This window comes from Cibotium barometz, chromosome 17 (assembly GCF_041138505.1).
Source record: "Cibotium barometz isolate CiBa-2024 chromosome 17, ASM4113850v1, whole genome shotgun sequence".
Taxonomy (NCBI): domain Eukaryota; kingdom Viridiplantae; phylum Streptophyta; class Polypodiopsida; order Cyatheales; family Cibotiaceae; genus Cibotium; species Cibotium barometz.
Window position 1 is genome coordinate 48072903 of NC_141062.1, and position 19257 is coordinate 48092159.

The following is a 19257-nucleotide window of genomic DNA, read 5'->3' on the forward strand; positions in this document are numbered from 1 at the left end:
AAGTAAAAGTATATCGAGTGTGATCTGCCCCTCGTGTCCTCTGAGCTGTGGTAAAGGCACAATACACCCGATTGGGTCCCAAATATCCTCTGCAGGGCACCCACCAAGGATGGTGTATTTGCTTTATTGAATGATGAGAAAAGACTCAAATCTGTAGATCTTCTTGTGGCTGTAAACCTTAAGCCTGTGGTTGATCTGTTCTTGACCTTCAAGCTTCACCTTTGCTTTAGGCTCTCTATGGCTGTCCTGGCCCTTGGAGTACTTTAGAGAGAGAGAGAGAGAGAGAGTAAAGGCACAATACACCCGATTGGGTCCCAAATATCCTCTGCAGGGCACCCACCAAGGATGGTGTATTTGCTTTATTGAATGATGAGAAAAAGACTCAAATCTGTTGATCTTCTTGTGGCTGTAAACCTTAAGCCTGTGGTCGATCTGTTCTTGACCTTCAAGCTTCACCTTTGCTTTAGGCTCTCTTTGGCTGTCCTGGCCCTTGGAGTACTTTAGCACTTTGTGAATTATGAGATGTTCAAATGACTTTCTAGCCTATGCTTTTATAGTCTCTTTATATGCTGGTCAGTGGATACTTGCAGGGGTCGGCCTGTTGAATAATCTTCCACGACTTGTTTTGTTGCTATTAAGTAGGTGCCTTGTTTTCCTATTGGCTGGCCGCCTTGGAGATGCTGTCCAGGCCTTATTCGTTGGCCTGTCTTGCTGTCCAGCCTGCCTGGGTGCTGGCCGGCAGGCTGGTCAAGGCCTTGTGGGTTGGCTGACTTGACCCCTTGCTGCCCAGGCCCTCCAGGCGTGGCTGACAGCATGCCCATGGGCGTCCTTGGCCCCTAGGGTGGCCCACAAGGGCTACTTCCTTTGTAGGTAAGGGTCTTTAACCCTTTCTAGGGTGGCCCACAGGGCTGCCCCTCAGATGCTTGGTATCTGGCTACAAGCCGAACACCAGGAACACTTGTCATGATTCTAGAAGGTGACTCACAGTTCGGAGTTGCTTCATGTGCGGGACTTGCACACTTGACCAAGACCATGTATGGGACTTGTACGCTTGACCTTGGACGCTTAGACTAGAACCGTGGCTGACTCGTCGCACTGGTGCTCGCAAGGAACCAGTATCCGCTGCAGGTCATGCACCTACTTTAGAGATATGTCCACATGGCATCCAGGAGCAGGATGCATGTGACATCCCCTTCTGCTTAACTTGATGGAAGTCGCAAAGCCTCCAACTAGTCCGAATAAGGTCTTGTCAAGCCACACTGCTTCATGTGTCCCTCGGTCTTCAAACTTTGTGAGGAGCTGTTTTTCTCTTTGGCTGAAGCCGTGCTTGAAATGATGTAGAAAAATCTGTTCTGGAACTATAACTTCAGTCCGAAAAGATCACATCTCTTCTAGAAAGTAAAGATGTTTAGAGCGGAAAGCTGTGTTGTCTTTCAGTGAGTTCGTAGCTCGGAGCTGTGAGCTGCTCCCTCGAACAATGTTGCCGCCCCCTTTCCATCGCTCGTCCCTTTGCCTTCTGCATTGCCCCCCCCCCCCCCCCCCCCCTTCGCCATCGCTCCGCCCCCTCGCCTTCTCCATTGCAGCCCCCTTGCCTTGAGCCCCGGTTATCTCCTACGCGCGTGCCCCCCCCCCCCCCCCAAAAAAAAAAACGCCCTGCGCTATTTGCTTGCTCTCTTCCCCCCTCCTCTGCCTGTGCGTCCCCCCTCCCCCTGCTTTTTCTCCTGCCTATGCCCTCGCCCCCCTCTTCACCTCCCCCCACGCGGCCCCTCTTCCTTTAGTGCCTCACCCCCTCTCTTAGCCATCAGCCCTCCTCCCCCCTTTTTGTACTTTCAGCGCTCCCCGCCCCCCTTTTCCCTCTTGGTTTCGTTTTCCCTTTCCCTCCCTTCCGCTAGGCAGACTCTTTGTTCTTGGGTATTTTCTTTTTTATGTTCTTAGTATTCCATGACGAGTTTCCATGGACAGGTTTGTATCACCCCAGTGAGATAGCTATATTTATGTTTTCATTCTGTTTTATTTTCCATTCCATGATGAGATATGCCATGGACATTATTGTACCACTTTGGTCTCATAGGCCCATTGGGTCTTTAGTAGACGCTTAATATATCTTTCTTTCTTTCTCTCTCTCTCTCTCTCCCCCCTACTACAAGTCTCTCTCTCTCCTCTTCTCTCTCTCTCTCTCTCTCTCTCTCCCCGGCCATAATTTAGATGGCCCAATCGTGTATGCCGTAATTCTACATCACTCATAGTACGAGTCATAGAGACTGAGCAAGCATCATGCTGCAACTTCTCAAATACATCTATCTTGTATAGGCCATGAAACAAGGTACCTGAGTTAATGATAGAATAACCATCATTTCTATCTTGAACTGTACATCTGTCAGCCCCTTCTGGTTTTCATCCCTCAGGAGGACTCCATGGCAGCCGCTTCGTCATCCCCGACTGAGGCTACTGTCCCTTGCCTTTGTTTGAAGCAGACCTCTAGCTCCTCACTACCACAGTTGCATCTTTATAGGCCTCCACTCTGGTCTACAAGATTGTGGGTAAGCCGCCCTGCGCCCGGACAACGTAGAGATCTTCTTTAGGCTAGCCTCCTTGGAGAGCCTATAAAGATCACAAACATTCATCCTTCAGGGCGCGGCCACTACCAGGTTGAGTTCGACTCGCTAGCGGCATCAAATCGAGTCATGTAACTTAGCAATGTCGCATTGCGTACGGCCCAAGCCTTCTTTGTGAGGTGGCAGCATGGCTTTGACCCTACATCCGACCCATTGGCTGGCGTTTAAGGCTTTTCCGTGAGAGTGTGCTTCCTAGGTCTCAGGAAGGAGTACCTTCCTCTTCTCCCGGTGATCGGTGGAGCCATTGGGAGAGTGATGGAACCCCCCCCCCCCCCCCCCCCAAACCGCCGCTTCGTCCCTCGCACGGGCGGCCGAGATTCCATCCCTTTGCATTTGTATTGCCTCATCGGAGGCAGACCCCATCCTACAAAGAGTGTAGTACTCAGGCTTTCCTGGCCAATGCATCATTTGCAGGAAGATGGGACACCTTGCCCTTGACGTCAACCAAGAGACTGCTTCCGGTGGTCCCCTACCTTGGTCCCAGCTTAGATTCTGACCACAGGGTAGACAGAGAGGTAGGGTCTCAAGTAGCCGAGCACTAGGACCTGACCGGGCCGACTCTACTGCCGGAGAGTGACAGACAGCTGGCTCGTGCCAGGGCTGTTGGTTGACTACCAGAGCTGAGTGCCAACACAGGGTGGCAAAGTACATATGGATTTGGTTTTGTCAGAGAACCATTTCGAGCATTTATCGCAGCACCCACCCGGCACCAATGGGTCCCCTTCAGTCATTGCGAGGGTCCCACCTACGGTCCCTTTGGTTTGGCGGCCGTTACCTTGCTGAGACTCCTGCTCTAGGTCTTAGATTCCAATGAGGCCACCTGGCCCCACTCAACCCCCGACAAGCCCTCCCTAGCCCCCTCCCTCTCCGATGGATCACTCCTAGCCACTCCTATCTCAGTCTTCTCCGCCTCCCCACGCGACCCCCCTCTGCCTCCTCCCCCCCCTCCTCCTCATCCTCCATCCTCATCTCCGACTCTTCCCGCAACAGTCTCCCCTGCCCTGTCCTCTTCCTCTAAGCCTGCACTTCCCCCTCCCTCCGCCTCTCTAGAGCACTCCCACCGCCCTCCGCTCGACCTAGAGCGGAGATAGCCTGCGAGCTCCATCCACCGTTTGATTCATTGATTCTTGGAGCCGGTTGAGATGAATATTGCCGCTTTTCGGTGAGGCCTGTCCTGCGAAAGTCCCTAGGTGGGTCCCCCAAGATCTTGGGGCTGCCCATGGATTACAGTTTTTTTTGATGTCTTCCGGAGGATGGAACTAAGATTTTCGGGGACATAGTGGTGTCAGAATACGCAGCAGAGATGATGACCAGATCTGGGAACACGAGAGCAAAACGCAACGAGAGAGAGAGATAGAGGCGTGTAACTCTGCTCTATATACACAAAGAAGATCCCGGAATGATACAATATGTGGCAAGGGACTGGGGGCCATTTTATATGGCCTCCCTACAGCAGTCGGCCTGCTGTAGGGCAGCCGACAGGGCCTGAACCCCCACCCTTGACATTTTGGAGAGTGGTATACCATCTACTCGGAGCTGATGTTGCTCCCATGGTTTTTATTTTCTTAGTATTCCATGATGAGTTTCCATGGACAGTTTTGTATCACCCCAGTGAGATAGCTATATTTATGTTTTCATTCTGTTTTATTTTCCATTCCATGATGAGATATGCCATGGACATTATTGTACCACTTTGGTCTCATAGGCCCATTGGGTCTTTAGTAGATGCTCTCTCTCTCTCTCTCTCTCTCTCTCTCTCTCTCTCTCTCTCTCTCTCTCTCTCTCTCACCCGGCGTGCTGAAGTGAACCTGGAAGGTTACTCTCTCTCTCTCTCTCTCTCTCTCTCTCTCTCTCTCTCTCTCTCTCTCTCTCTCTCTCTCTCTCTCTCTTTGAACCTGCTCGCCGCTTGTTCGCCCGCCCCTGCTCTCCCCTGCTCGCCGCCTATTCGCTCGCCCCTGCTCGCCGCTGCTCTCCCCTGCTCGCCGCTTGCTGTCGCCTCTCTCTCTCTCTCTCTCTCTCTCTCTCTCTCTCTCTGAACCTGCTCGTCGTCTGCTGTCACCTCCCTGGGCTGGCCCGTTCCTCCGCCTCCCTCTTCCCACCCTCTTCGCTGTTCGCGCGCCTGGGCTGGCCCGTTCCTCCGCCTCCCTCTTCCCACCCACCCTTCCTCAGGCCCCCAAGGCAGCAACATAACTCTCTCTTTGCTCAATCTCTTCTCTCTTCTCTCTTTCCCCTACATGGCTTGACTCCCCCCCCCTCCCTGCTGCTGCTGTTTCGCGCTGGTGTCATGGATTAATTTCCAATCCATTGGCTGTGGGAAGTTCTGCAAAAAGTCATGGCCAAGACCGGGTTTAAAGAGGAGCTCGTGAAGGTGGAGGACAAGCTCGGCACAATTATCAAAGAAAACAAGAAGATGGTCGACTCTTCCGTTACCGCAATCATAAACCGCCTCTCCAAACTCGAGAAGGGATTTGACAAAATCCAAGAGCTCGAAGAGAACATCCAAGCAAGAGGCTGAGATTTCAGCCTTAAAGGAGGAACTAGTGGAGGCCAAATTGCATGCTAAAAGTCAAGCGGCTGAAATCTCAGCCCTCAAAAAGGAGTTGGAAGCCACTTCAAAAAGCAAGCTTGAGGATGGAAAATTTCAGCCCTCCTTTATTGAAGAGCTGAATACCATCAAGGAACAAATGAGGATCATTCGAGAGGAGGAGGAGCAACATAAAGAGAAGACATCTTCATGGGTGGAGGTGATCACAAAGACACAAAAGAAGATGGACGAGGCGGAGAAATGGATCGAGGTCGCCAAGAAAGGGAAAGGTAAAGAATCGCCACCCATCCCCACTCCCACCATCATCAACATGACCCTTGAAGAGGAGCAAAGGAGGAAGACCCGGGCCTTACATGTACGAGTGTCCGGTGTAAAAGACCGTGATGATGCGGAAGGGGAAACCAAGGAGCTCTTCTCTATGATGGGCATTGAAGCCATGCACACAAAGGCATGGAGAGTGGGAAAGAAGAGAGAAGGTAGTGGCGAATCTTCTAAGGAGAGAGCACTTATCATTCGTTTCCCCTCCATGGAAGTGAAGAAGGACGTCTTGAAGAGACGTCCTACACTCAAGAAGATGGGAATATTTCTTGGAGATGACCTCACACTCTCGCAACTTGCCCACATGAAAGAAGTTATGCCCGAGATAACGGCAGCCGGAGAGAAAGGGAAAGTGGCCTTCTATAGAGATGGTAGAGTGGTGATTATGGAGAGGCGCTCTTCATGACGGCGCGAGACCTATGGGACTACACTCAAAGTTGCTACTTGGAATTGTAATGGATCTCTACGCCTTGATGTAGGGGCTTTTGAGGATAGTTTCACTGGGAGGGACATCATCTTCTATTGTGAGACGCATTAGGCTCCTGGACAGTCCATGCCACATGTTACTGGATACCAATGGGAGACAGCTTGTAGACAGGAGACTCGTTCAGAGCATAGAGGACGGGGCTCAGGAGGAGTGGCAGTATTGTTTAGAGAGGAGCTACAGCCACTGATACATATAGTCCGCAGAGATGAGCAGGCTAGGTACATGTGGGTAAGACTGAGGGCAGAGACGGACAGATATCTCTACATTGCTATATGCTATTTTGCTCCTAGTACATGAGTGTATGCATCACCTAGCGGGCAGTCTCCCTTTTCTATTTTGGATGATGACATTTGGGAGTTCTCCAGGGATGGTGACATCATTCTCTTGGGGGACTTCAATGCCAGGAGCGCCCATAACCAGACAGTATTTTATGATACCTCAGAGGAGATGTTGAGGGAGCTTGATGTTAGGGATATGGGTCTATCTAGACTCTCACAGGATGAGGAACATATAGTGTATGGGCGGTATTTGATAGACATGGGGACTGCACATGGATTGGCCATCCTGAATGGCCTACAGAGATTCCCGACATCGGGCGGTTTCACTAGCTTTCCACATCGGCATGGTGCTAGTACAGTGGACTATGTTATGGCTCAGTCCAGTCTCATTCCCTCTTTTCAGGATTTTATGGTAGGCCCTAGGCCGGTTGGAATAGGAGTGGATCATGCTATCTTGTCCTTCACTCTCACATTTCAGTTCAGCACCGCTCCATTGGGACAGGTCTCCACACACACTCGTTATACCTTTACGAGGGAGACTAACACCATGTACACAGATGAGATATACAGACGCTTATTGGTCGAGGAGCCGGGACGGCCATTAGATGAGCTCACTCAAATATTGATAGAGACGCTTCATGCTGCAGCATCACAGGCATATCCCCATAGTCAGCCTACACGGAGACGATCTGGGAACATGCCCCAAAACAGTTGGTATGATGAGGAGTGCAGAGAGATGAGGATCAGATTACAGAGAGAGGTGCTCATGGGTGTTACCACTCACAGACAATCACGGATTACCTTGCGGCACCTAGTGCGTCGGAAGAAGAGGGCTTATCTTGCTCAGGTAGAGAGGGATTTGTATCAGTTATTTATGAGTCAGGACTCAGGCGAGGCATGGAGACTATTCCATGAGCATTCACCATCACCAGCCATTACCTCCACAGAGATTTGGGGTGAGTATGCAGCATCCCTGTTACAGAGCACCAGGACAGCCGCCCTTGCCAGACCCATCGGAGCCATGCCCAGAGACATGTGCTTTCTTTACTGCTGAGATGGTAAGGAAAGCTATTGACAGGATGAGGACTGGGAGATGATGGTTTGGTAGCAGAGCACTTTATTCATGCCAGAGATATGCTTGCAGAGCTTATTGCTATGATGTTTAAGCGAGCCATGTGTGAGGGTTTTCCTGAGACTTGGAATATGTCCACGATTGTGCCTATCTTCAAGTCAGGGGATCCCATGCTTCCTGGGAATTATCGTACCATCATGATTGGTCACACATTGGCTAGATTATATGCATCTATTCTTGAGCAGGAGTTGAGTAGATGGGCAGAGAGAGAGGGCATACGTGCATCAGTGCAGGCAGGGTTCAGGAGAGGTTTCTCCACTCTTGACCATATCTTGACACTCAGAGCTATTATTGAGGAGGGCAAATTATATGGCAGGAGGATTTATTGTTGCTTTGTGGATTTCCGCAAAGCTTTTGACACAGTACCGAGAGCTAGACTGATGCGCAGACTACAGGAGATGGGAGTGTCCCACAGAGCTGATTTGGGGAATCATGGCTTTATACAGGACAGTTGTGGGGCAGGTACGTACTACTCAGGGTATTTCTGAGATGGTTCACTCCACTATTGGGGTGAAACAGCTGTTATTGTATGCTGATGATATTGTGCTGATCTTAGATTCTCCAGAGGGGATGCAGCATCATTTGGATGCATTGCACACGTTTGCACAGGACAGTGGATTGTCTGTTAACCTTGGTAAAACCAAGGTGATGGTGTTTAACACCACAGCATAGTGGGTTAGGAGGTCCGTACCCACCTTTACATATGGTCAGGAGACAATGGAGTATACAGATGCATATACTTACCTTGGTGTGATTTTAGTGGCCCACTATTTTCCTTGAGGAGAGCAGCGGAGACCAGATTGACCAGAGCTTATGCAGCATTGGGGAGACTAGAGAGGATGTGTTCGCAGCAAGTTCGGTTTCAGGAACCTCGAACAAAGCTCTGGCTCTTTAACACTTTGGTCACTTCAGCCATGCTGTATGGAGTGGAGATATGGGGACCCTTAGTGGATCACCATAGCCGAGCTGGTAGCACTGATGGATGGAGACGTATGGAGAGGCCCTTGGTTTCTATGATTTCCCGGATGATTAGGGCCAAGGCCTCCGTACCACATGATATTATCCGTGCATAAATGGCTGCCCCCCCATTGGTAGTAGAGGCACTCACTCGATCAGTCTCCTTTATACATAGCACCTGGGCTCTCCCTAGAGACAGATATGCTCGCTTAGCCCTAGAGTCTTCACGACAGTTGGCATCACAGGGAGACGGATCATGTTGGTATGCACAGATGACAGCTTGGTTCCAACTGCATGGCTTTAGTATGGAGAGTCCATTTCAGTACTCCCTGGATGCACCCTCCCTCTCTCTCACACGGGCAGAGATTACCAGACTTATCAGGTAGGACTTGACTCAGCTGGACACTAGGAGGACATGGATACAGCCGACACACGAGCTTGGTACGAAGATGGCTTTCTATAGAGATCATCTTCTCCAGCTCACGGAGGATGGGTTTGTGATTAGACCCAGCTACATGGATACTCATCTTTCTCATGGGGGACGTTGTGCTATTGGTCAGATGCGCACATCCTCACACCAGCTAGAGATTGAGACTGGCAGATTCAGAGGAGTACCAGCTGAGGTCAGGATTTGTCAGCTGGAGCCAGAGACAGAGTTACATTACACATGTCACTGTCCAGTATGTTATGAGATACGAGGCCGTTTTCACTGCCTGTTTAGAGAGGGTTTCGCACCACTTTCTAGAGTCATGAGATACCAGGATGAGAGATGCCTCGGATTATACTTGCTGGAGCTACGTAGACATAGAGAGGGTCTCTTGAGAGGGAGGGGATCAGAGAGGGAGAGACACCTACAGAGGCAGATTACAGACTTCTTTCGACCAGAGATTGAGCAGTCAGCCCACCAGGCATTGCAGCTAGCCCCAGACTATAGTCGCACGAGAGGTACACTGATTGATCGGGCTATAGAGCTGGGGCGGTCCAGGCGCCCCAAGATGAGAGGCCCATCTCGACACCGGCGGAGACTACAACAGAGGATCAGGACCATACTAGCACGGCATGGGAGACGTCCAGTCAGAGTACTCACCATGGAGGACATTGAGCCTTTGAGGATATCCGCCATCGACCGATGAGAGACATCTTTGGATAGTGATGTGTATGATGCTTAGCTTTGTTGCTGGAGTTTTCCTCCCAGATGTTATCCATTAGGAGCTCCTAGTACCGTACTTTTCCTCATAGTTGTTTCAGTTTCAGTTAGTTGTTTAGTTGTTTTTAGCTTTTCTTACACAGACATTGTATCAGATCCACCAATTGTTGTAACCTTTTTGGTCTCATAGGTCATTTTGGCCTTCTGAAGACGTTAATATATCATTTCATTTCATTTCATTGTCCAAAAAGCCATCTTTTGTGTCCAAACTATGCCCAAAAGGTGTCCCAACTATGTCTTGGGCAGTGCCGGGAGCTTGTAGGGCTGCAAAATTCATTCTAAATCTGCCCATATATTTGCTAATGAGAATGTACATGTTTATGAGCATCGGGATTAACGGATGCACATGACACTGGCCGACTTGGTGCCTGGCCCAGCGAGGCTTAGCTGCCTTGCTGCCCAGGCCCTCCAGGCTTGGCCACTGACATCATGCCAAGCCACATGGTGGCTGTTGGCCATGGGCCTCCTTGGCCCCTAGGGTGGCCCACAAAGGCTACCCCCTTTGTAGGTAAGGGTCTTAAACCCTTTTGGGGTGCTGTCCCTTCTATCTACATACAACTACATGTTCTACTCCTCAGATGCTTGGTATCAGGCTACGCGCTGAACATTTGGAACACCTATCATCGTTCTAGAGGGTGACTCACAGCATGATGTGCGGGACTTGCACACCTGACCAAGACCATGTACGGGACTTGTACACCTGACCTTGGACGCTTAGAGTGGAACCCTTGCTCAGTTGTCCCGGAATGGGGTTCACAAGGGACCAATTTCCACTCTAGGTCGTGCACCTGCTTGTGCAAATATGTCCACGTGGCATCGAAGTGCGGGATGCATGTAACAAGGAGGGATGGGGGCATGCAAGGCAACCTTTTGGTCACATACATCAGGCTAAGAAGCATAGCTAGTGTTAAGATTTAGAGAAGAATCGAGCTCATGTTGTTATCCCTATGGGCTTGTGAGTCGGAATGCATAGGGTAGAGTAGGACACAATGGCCTTTGAGAGTATGGGGCTGGTAAGAGAAGCAGGTACCAGAAGCAGCAGCAGTCAGCCAACTGCCTGAGGAAGACCAGTGGAAAGCCAAATTAATCCCACTTTCAATGACGTTAGGGCAGGTGAATAGTCTTAATTGGCCTTCCAAAAGTAGGCCAGCTATGGGCAGATAGGTTGCCCACAAACTACTGCACTGTGAATGCAAAATAATTCAATGCAACCACAAACTATTGCACTGTGAATGCAAAATAATGCAATGATTACACTTTCAAGCCATTTCTCATATTTGGAGAACTTGCTTGCCTAGTAATCTTTCATTGTTTGTAATGATTGTAGGAGCTTTTTGTTGATACTGTGGATCAAGCTGTAGAGCTTGCTTGCCTAGAACGAGTGTGGTTCTCCTTTTTAAGTGAAAGAAAATGTATGTGTTTTAATATGCCCACAAGGCCAACTTTGAAAATTTTGTGGTTTATTTTTGCTTAGGTTTTGGATGGTATTAGTGACATCCGGGACGAGAGTGATCGAACTGGAATGCGTGTGGTCGTTGAGGTGCTTTCTCATGCTTTTCCTAGTTCAAACCATGCTATTTTGGGAATCGTTGTCTGTCAAAGGTATGCAGTCTGTGGCTTCTGCAATTTCTAGCCTCTACCCAGCTTCAGTTGTGGACATTGAGAAACTGTAGTTATGGTGGCCTAATTGAAATGTGAAGTAGATGAGCCATCAGAGGAAAATCTCAAAAATATCTGAGGTCACATTTCTGTGTTTTTCTAGCATAAGCTAGCTTACACTTCAAAATGTGTAACACTTGCTAGTCTGTTTGCCTGGCTGCATTTGTGTCAAACTAAAAGTTTTATAATTCTCTCACTCTAAAATCTTTTGATGGTCTAAGTGATATTCTTAATTTGCAGGTCAAAAGAGGTGCAAGTCCAGAGGTGGTTCTGAATAACCTCTACAAGCACACACCATTACAAACATCCTTTGGCTGCAACATGGTTGGGTGAGGGGCATTCATTTGATTGACTGCAACATAAAGTCTTGTTTATCGCTCGAACAAGAATTGCAGGTTTTCTTTGTGTTCCACCCAAGTCTCAAAGTTGATAATTTCATGTCCAAAAAGAAAAAGAGAACTCTTTCTAGGTCGCCCTACACACGATTCTGAGGAGCATTTGGCAAGAGGCACATGATTCATAACAACAACTATTGATTCAGAACAATAACGGAACTCCAGTGTAGCAATCTCTTTCAAATGCTATCCAATACCTCATGTGAGAAGGTGAAGGACATTGATTGGAGTATTTACCACCACATGCTTGGGCTGAAGGTGGGTGTTCATATCACCCCTACATTTACACCGATGAAGGAAACAAAGGGCAAGCTATACGCAACCTCAGGAACTTGCTTCCATCCAGAGATTGTCGATACCTCTCAGTGTTAGGAGATGATGTAGTAAAAATTTGAGGTGTTTTGGCGCAGGGTTAACGTGTTTTCCTGTCGCCATTCCTCATCTATCTTGTTAGTTTTTGTATTGTGAAATGAAACCAGCATAAAATATAAATTCCTCCAAGAGAAAAAAAATAGAAAATTTCAGAGAAGTTTTTTTTCAAAAAAACTCTTATTTGATGTCATCCACATATCCCGAGTGATGGACTGAACACAAATATTTAGTGATACTTTGAAAATTGGTGAAACTGTGTGTTTAATTATAATGTTTCAGTGTATGAGCGTTCCTTGTTTTGTGTTTTTGTGTGCAGTATTTGAGTTATTAATCTTTCACTGTGCAGGATTGTAAATGGAAAGCCTGAATTGCAGGGCCTCAAGGAGTATTTGGAGGTAAGGATTGGCTATCTTTGTTCAAGGAATTACTAGGTGATTTCATAGCGGTTTCGAGGTTTTGATAAAGCGGTTTTTGGATCTCTACAGCTGTGGTTTAGTGGTTTCCAGGTTTTGGGCAAAGTGTGTTGTGTGTTGACTTATATGGTTAGCATATTGCATGAGGTTGCACAAAGGTGATTACTTCCTAATAGGAGGTGAGTTAATACAGATTCTCGTCAGCATACAGAATCTCTCTAGCTCTCAAACTCTAGAGAGAACATGCACACATATGGTTATATGTGTATATGTACATACATATATATGTATGTATGTATGTGTGTGTGTGTGTGTGTGTGTGTGTGGCACGGAAAATAATTCATCTTCTCACGAGGGTTGGCAGAATGCAAAGAAGATGGTGCCTCTCAAACAAAGACCTCTCCAATCTCACAATTGGGATGCTTCTGCTCCATCTCCTGGTCAACCTTCTACCTCTTCGGACAGCCCCATCTCAAAGGCATGGGTCAATGCAGTTAAGAAGGGTATTCCACTTTGTGAAGAAGATGATTTAGTCAGGGAATTGGATTCTGAGGGTCAGCAAGACCCTGTGGCAATGGCAGAGGCTTGATGCCTCCCTTTCTCTTTGAGGACTGCTCATCTCTTGTACATATTTTCATGCGTAGTTCTCTTAAATGTTTTTCTTATAATATACAGGGCCTCTGCAATCAGCATAAATGGAGGCTCCTATGGCATTATATAAATAATACTCATCCGGATGTTGTGTGTCTGCAAGAGCATACTCATCCGGATGTTGTGTGTCTGCAAGAGCATACTCAGCATTCTTTTGCTGGCCAGCATGGGTTCTTTTCAGGCTATGATATATTTTATGCAGGATCTGGATAATTCTCTGGGCTGTGCATTTTAACCAGACATGATCTACAGCCTTGTGTAGCATATAATGATCTTTGTGGCCGATGGATGATTATCCAATGCATGATCAATGGAGAGATTTTTGAAATAGGCTCCTTGTATGCCTCTCAAATTTCAGCTTCCAGAGCTAAAATGTGGGACTCCATAAACCAATATCCTTGGTCTTCAAATGCTCTACTTTGTGGTGATTTTAATAATTCTCCTCACTGGAAGGACAATACCACTCATAAATCCCATATGCCTCCCTCTGAAATCCAGCGATGGGAACATTTGACTTCATCACTTCATACTGCAGATTTATGGACAGCAACTCACCCTTCGGTTTTGGGATTCACATATCATCATAATGCTTTTACAGAATATTGGGCCAGGCTTGATAGATGGTATCTTATTCATGCTCAGCAATATGATGATTATACATGTCAAATGTGGACTGATTATTCTCAACAACTATCTGATCATACTCCACTTTGGCTCAACCTTTCTTTTGGTATGCCTCTGGATGATATTCAGCTCTCTTTAGTCAGACATTTGCAGGTTAATCAATTATATCTTTCTCATGAAAAATTCCAGCAAATGATCAGATTGGCTTGTAAGCCATTGTTATCTCATGCTCAGGAGGATCTGGATTTTGCTTGAAACTCTTTTGTACATCGTATTCAAAATGTCATTAAGGAATATGGAAGATGGTACATGGCAGAAACCAGACAGCATATCCAGTGGGCAAAATCATACAAGCAGTCCTTGGTACAGATTAGCCATCAAAGGTCTCTTTTTGCTTCTGAACAGAATTCATTGTCTTGTGCTTCTTCCATAATTGATGCTAATGATAATCGCAAGCTTTCCAAATGGCAGACAAGGGCTAGAGTTAAACCTATGCTAGATAAGGACTGCTCCTCGAAATCTTTCTTTCTAAACTTACACACGTACAGACAAAGTCAATCTATCATGAGAGTTAGGAAACCGGATGGTCTTTGGACCCAGACTTTATCGCAGCTAGAAAAACAATGTCTGGATCATTTTCGGCTTCTTTTTTCTCTACCATCTTCTTCTACATCTTAGGCTGCATTGGCTCGGAGCAGATTTATTGAGCTTGTTTCTCCTATTGTTTCTTTGCAAAAAGCTTCAATGCTAGAAATGTCCTTTTCAGATACTGAATTGGATGAAGCCCTCAAGCATTTGGGTAAACATAAATCCCCAGGTTGGGATGGTTTGACGGTTGAATTTTCTGTAGCCTTCTGGGCTGAATTGAAGGGTCCAATCTTGAAGCTCATTAATGTAGCCTGGCAGCATCAACATCTTCCCTCAGCTTGGAAGCATGGTCTGGTTAAGCTTCTGCCCAAAAAACCTCTGTGTGAAACAATGGATGACTGGAGGCCTATCACTTTGATGCCTGTTATATATAAACTTATTGCTAAAATGTTGGTACACCGGATAAAGGATATCCTTCATGATGGACTTCATCTCAGGCAATATGGTTTTGTTCCAAGAAGGCATATACATGATAATATCTCCAATACTCTCATTGCAATGGAATATGCAAAATACTCTGCTCAAGATGTCTTGGTCATGCATGTGGATGTGGCAAAGGCATTTGATACGGTGCAGTGGGATTATGTTTCTCAAATCATGTCTAAACTTGGTTTTGGGCCAAAGCTAGTTAATGTCATATATTGGCTTTACTCAGATTCCACTGCTCAATGCTTTATAGGGAAACATTTGTCTGAGTCTTGGACTCTAGAACGATCAGTTCGACAGGGATGCCCTCTCAGTGCTCTGTTCTATGCTATTGCTTCGCATCCTTTGTTTCTTTATATGGATCATCTGGTTGATACTAGACAGTTAGAGGGGCTTCAGATTTCTGGTTCATTGCACAGGCTTATGCAGATGATTCATTCTTCATGCCAAAGAACAGTCCTTTGGAGCTTCGTCTATTGATGGATACTCTTTCAGATTTTGGGTTGGTAGCTGGTTTAAAAATTAATTTTCAGAAATCAAAACTCTTACCTCTCAAGCATTGTGACTGGCATGCTATCCTGTGGCCTGGCCAGATTATTTATCCGGAAAGCATAGTAAGACATTTGGGCTATCCCATTGGCTGGAAAATCAGAAATAAGCAACAAATATCTTGGGTGCTAAACAAAATTCAGGACAAATTAGAATATTGGAAGATCTCCACTTGGCCATTACATGTACGGCTTCGAATTGTTCAGTCCATTGTTCTGGCTTATGTCCAATTCTACCTTCCTCTCTTACATTGGTCATCTCGAGATCTTTCTTCTTTTATGTCTCAAGCCATGGAGATTTTTTGGAAAACTAAGCTTCATAAAAAAGCTTTAAGGTTGCTTAAAATGGACCTGCTTTGCTCGCCAAAAATGCATGGTGGTTTGAATATTATAAACATCAAATTTCATGTGTTGGCAAGAAAGATCACTATGCTCAAAACCTTTTTTCAACAAGAGCAGCCTTGGTCTATCATGTTGGCAATTTTGTGTGGTCGGATGCGCACAAATGCTTATGGTCGTTGGTTGGTTGATCCATCGGAAGTAGTACTTGGCAAATTTCAAGGTAAAATCCCTGGTTGTCCATTTTCTACTTCCTTGATTCAGGATTGGAAGAAAGTGCTCTCTCGCATCAAATGGTCTCCCCATCCTTCTTCTATAGCTTCCTCGCTTCGAATGGAAAGCATACATTGGAGTGCTGTTTTTTACTCTCCCCTTGTTGTACAACAACCAATCAGAGCTTACAATCTTATGAAGTTGGGCATCCGGTTCATTGACGACGTAATAGATACTAGAGGGCAAATTCTTTCTTTTCCGGCAGCATGCCAACTATACAATCTTGGGATGCATCATAGATCTATATGGAAAGCTATTGCAGATCTCTTACACCCTTTCATTCCGATTCCAACATTGGATGTAAGAGACAGGCTTCAAGATTGGCATCTTCAGTCTTCAAGTTTAAGATTATCCTCTCAACCTTTGCATCTATTGACTTCTATACAGGCTTATCGATTGATATTACCTCCTCCATGGATTGCTTAGCATGCTAATTCTCTTTGGCATCTGGATAAGTCTTTAGCTTGGTGGAAAGCAAAACTGACATTGATATGGAAGTTGAAAATGCCATTGAAATAGAGACTCTTTCTCTGGAGATGCATTGTCGGTATTTTTCTAGTGGGAGTGAAATTGGCTCAAAGAAGGATTGCCTCTCCTCTTTGTCCAAGATGTCATCATACTACTGAGAGTATTCCGCATTTATTGTGGTCTTGTTCATATTCCAGAGACCTTCTGGACAAGATCTCCTATTCTTTATCTCTCAGATTTCCTGCACACAGGTTCAAGTTTTTCTGGATGTTTGGCACGTTATCAGCTTCTTTGTCACAGTATTCTCTTTTCTTCCATTGGATCAGATACTGGGCCTTATGGACCCTCTGGCTACAGCGAAATCATGCATATCTGAATTCACCCCTTCAGCACCCTTATGAGTTCTTCCGAGCCTCGTTGCGGCAGTCCTTATATGATGCCGTGCATGAGGAAGATTTGGATGTTTCTTGTGTTCAACTTTTCTTTTACTGTTTCTGATAGATAGGGCATATGCTCTTTTCTTGAACACTTCCCTGATCTTGCATAGAACTTTTTTACTGTTGTTTTTAAGTTCTAGGGTTCAGACATCCTCTTGATGTCAAACCCTTGTGTACATTTATGATATAATGCAATTTCAACTGGTTTTACAAAAAAAAAGTGTGTGTGTGGCACGCGCACGCATCTATCACTTTTATATATATATAGAAAAATCTGAATATGAATGTAAATAAATTATACATAGATACATATATGTATATGTATACAACATATATATGTATCTCTTGTGTGTGTATACATATATGCGTGCGCACGCACACACTTGTATATGTAGATGTGTGCATGTGTGCGTGTGCGTGTGCGTGTGCGTGTGTGTGCTTGTGCGTGTGTGTATGTATGTGTATACATACATATACATACAATGTATATACTGTTATATAGATACATATTCATATATATACACATGTAAATACATATGAATTTATGTATACGTGTGTGTGTATGTAAATTTCATTGATAATATACTGTTCATGGATCTACCCAAAAAAAAAAAGTGTGTATGTGTGCACACACACACGCACACGTGTATACATACATATGTAGACATATGTGTACATGTATGTATACATGCATATATGTATGTATATATATGTATTCTTACATATATGCATGTATATATACGTTTTCTTACACATACATATACATGTACATATGTACATATGTACGTATATGTATACATATGACGTGTGTATACATATACATATACATATGTTTATGTACGTATATGTATACATATGATGTGTGTATACATATACATACATATGTATAGACATGTATGTATATGTATAGATGCATATATACACACATTTATATGAACACATATATAGATGTGTATATGTAGCTACACACACACACACACACACATACGTATGTACTTATATATATATGTACGTACGTACGTGTGTGTGTGTGTGTGTGTGTGTATGTATGTATATGCATACATATATACACGTGTATATGCATTCATATATACATATATTAATATGTATATAAATACATATAAACATGTACATATATATGTGTGTGTGTGTGTGTGTATATGTATATATATATCTATACAAATGTATATACATACATTTATATATATGTTATATATGTGTTTGTACATATATATTCACACATTCATACATATTTGCCTTCAACTCAGTGAGACTGAGGAGGCGAGGAGATGAAAGTCTGCATGAGATAATACGCACCAGGGGACTGCATCGGTCAGGGATGACGGAGTGGGTGCCATGGAGAACTCCTACGGGAAAGGACAAGATGCGGTTGGTGGTGCCGAGAAAATACAACCCACAAAATGCTGCACAAAGAAAAGGAAGTTCGACGTGGAATTAATGCCTTGCCTGATGGAGGAAGGGTGGGTTGGCCAAGGAAGCAGAGGATTTAACGAAGTGGGGGCAGAGAGTCACGCGGAGCGCAGTGAGGTCGAAGGATACAACAAAGTGATGGCGGGAGGGAGGGAGGAGGGCACAACGAGGTGATGGGCGGAGCACAGTGGGGGCATAGGTGATGGCGGGGGAGAGGGCCAAGGAGTACCGTAACCTTCTTCGATTGCTCGATAGCACCCTTGGACAAGTTCTTGACCCCCGCGACGACAATGAATGTCGTCGGGGCGGTGGGTCTCCCTTCCATCGATTAGCCTCGACAGAGAACCTTCCTCAAGTCACCACGATCCCTCGCCTTGTCGGCTCTGGCCTTCTACAATGAGTGGAATTCTCTAGCCTTCCCAAGGAGTGTTTTATGTGCTGATAGATTGTGCTCCTTGTGAGTTGCGAGGGCTTGTACTCCTATAGCGGCCGGTTGACTCCTACCCTTGGTGATACCATTCTCGACCGCTGCTCGTTGGATCAAGCCACCCAGTTAGGAGTTCAACCTCGCTCGGCCCCATCCTGCATGCAGCAAGCCACCAACACCCAATCACAATGGTGGCGCCGCTGAACTTGCCTGCGGCAGTACTGTGGACAGAGTCACCAACGCCAGTGGCTCTAGTGCTGAGCCAACCCTGCCACCAGAGGTTTTGCCGAGAACCGGCGGCGCACTCAGCCTGCTCCGCCATCATGCGCCCAGCTATCTTCATTAGTTGCCCTGGTTTTATCAACGAATACGAGGATCTTGTTCATCGCTGGCAAAACTTTGAGGTATTGGGTTTTTTTCTTAAGGGCTTTCTCGTAGAGATATTTTATGGATTAGGCATCCATAGGCACTCCATAACTCAGTGCAAATACGTATTCTTGCATTAGTGCAATTATCTATCCAGAGCATTGTTTAAGCTCACTTAAGTGTACATCTTGTTTCTGGTATACCTTGACAATCGCATCTTACATCCGGTCAAATTCTAGTG

At 45.9% G+C, this 19257-nt stretch overlaps 1 protein-coding gene across 1 annotated transcript in view; it reads left to right on the forward strand.

The window, feature by feature from the left end:
• LOC147630108 (DNA gyrase subunit A, chloroplastic/mitochondrial-like) overlaps positions 1-19257 on the forward strand; it is a 128237-nt gene that overhangs the window by 74146 nt on the left and 34834 nt on the right. The window contains exons 8-11 of the mRNA XM_086811027.1: positions 10867-10920; positions 11014-11079; positions 11439-11527; positions 12312-12360. Coding sequence (XP_086667153.1) covers positions 10867-10920; positions 11014-11079; positions 11439-11527; positions 12312-12360 — 258 coding nt within the window. The remainder of the gene's footprint in view (positions 1-10866; positions 10921-11013; positions 11080-11438; positions 11528-12311; positions 12361-19257) is intronic.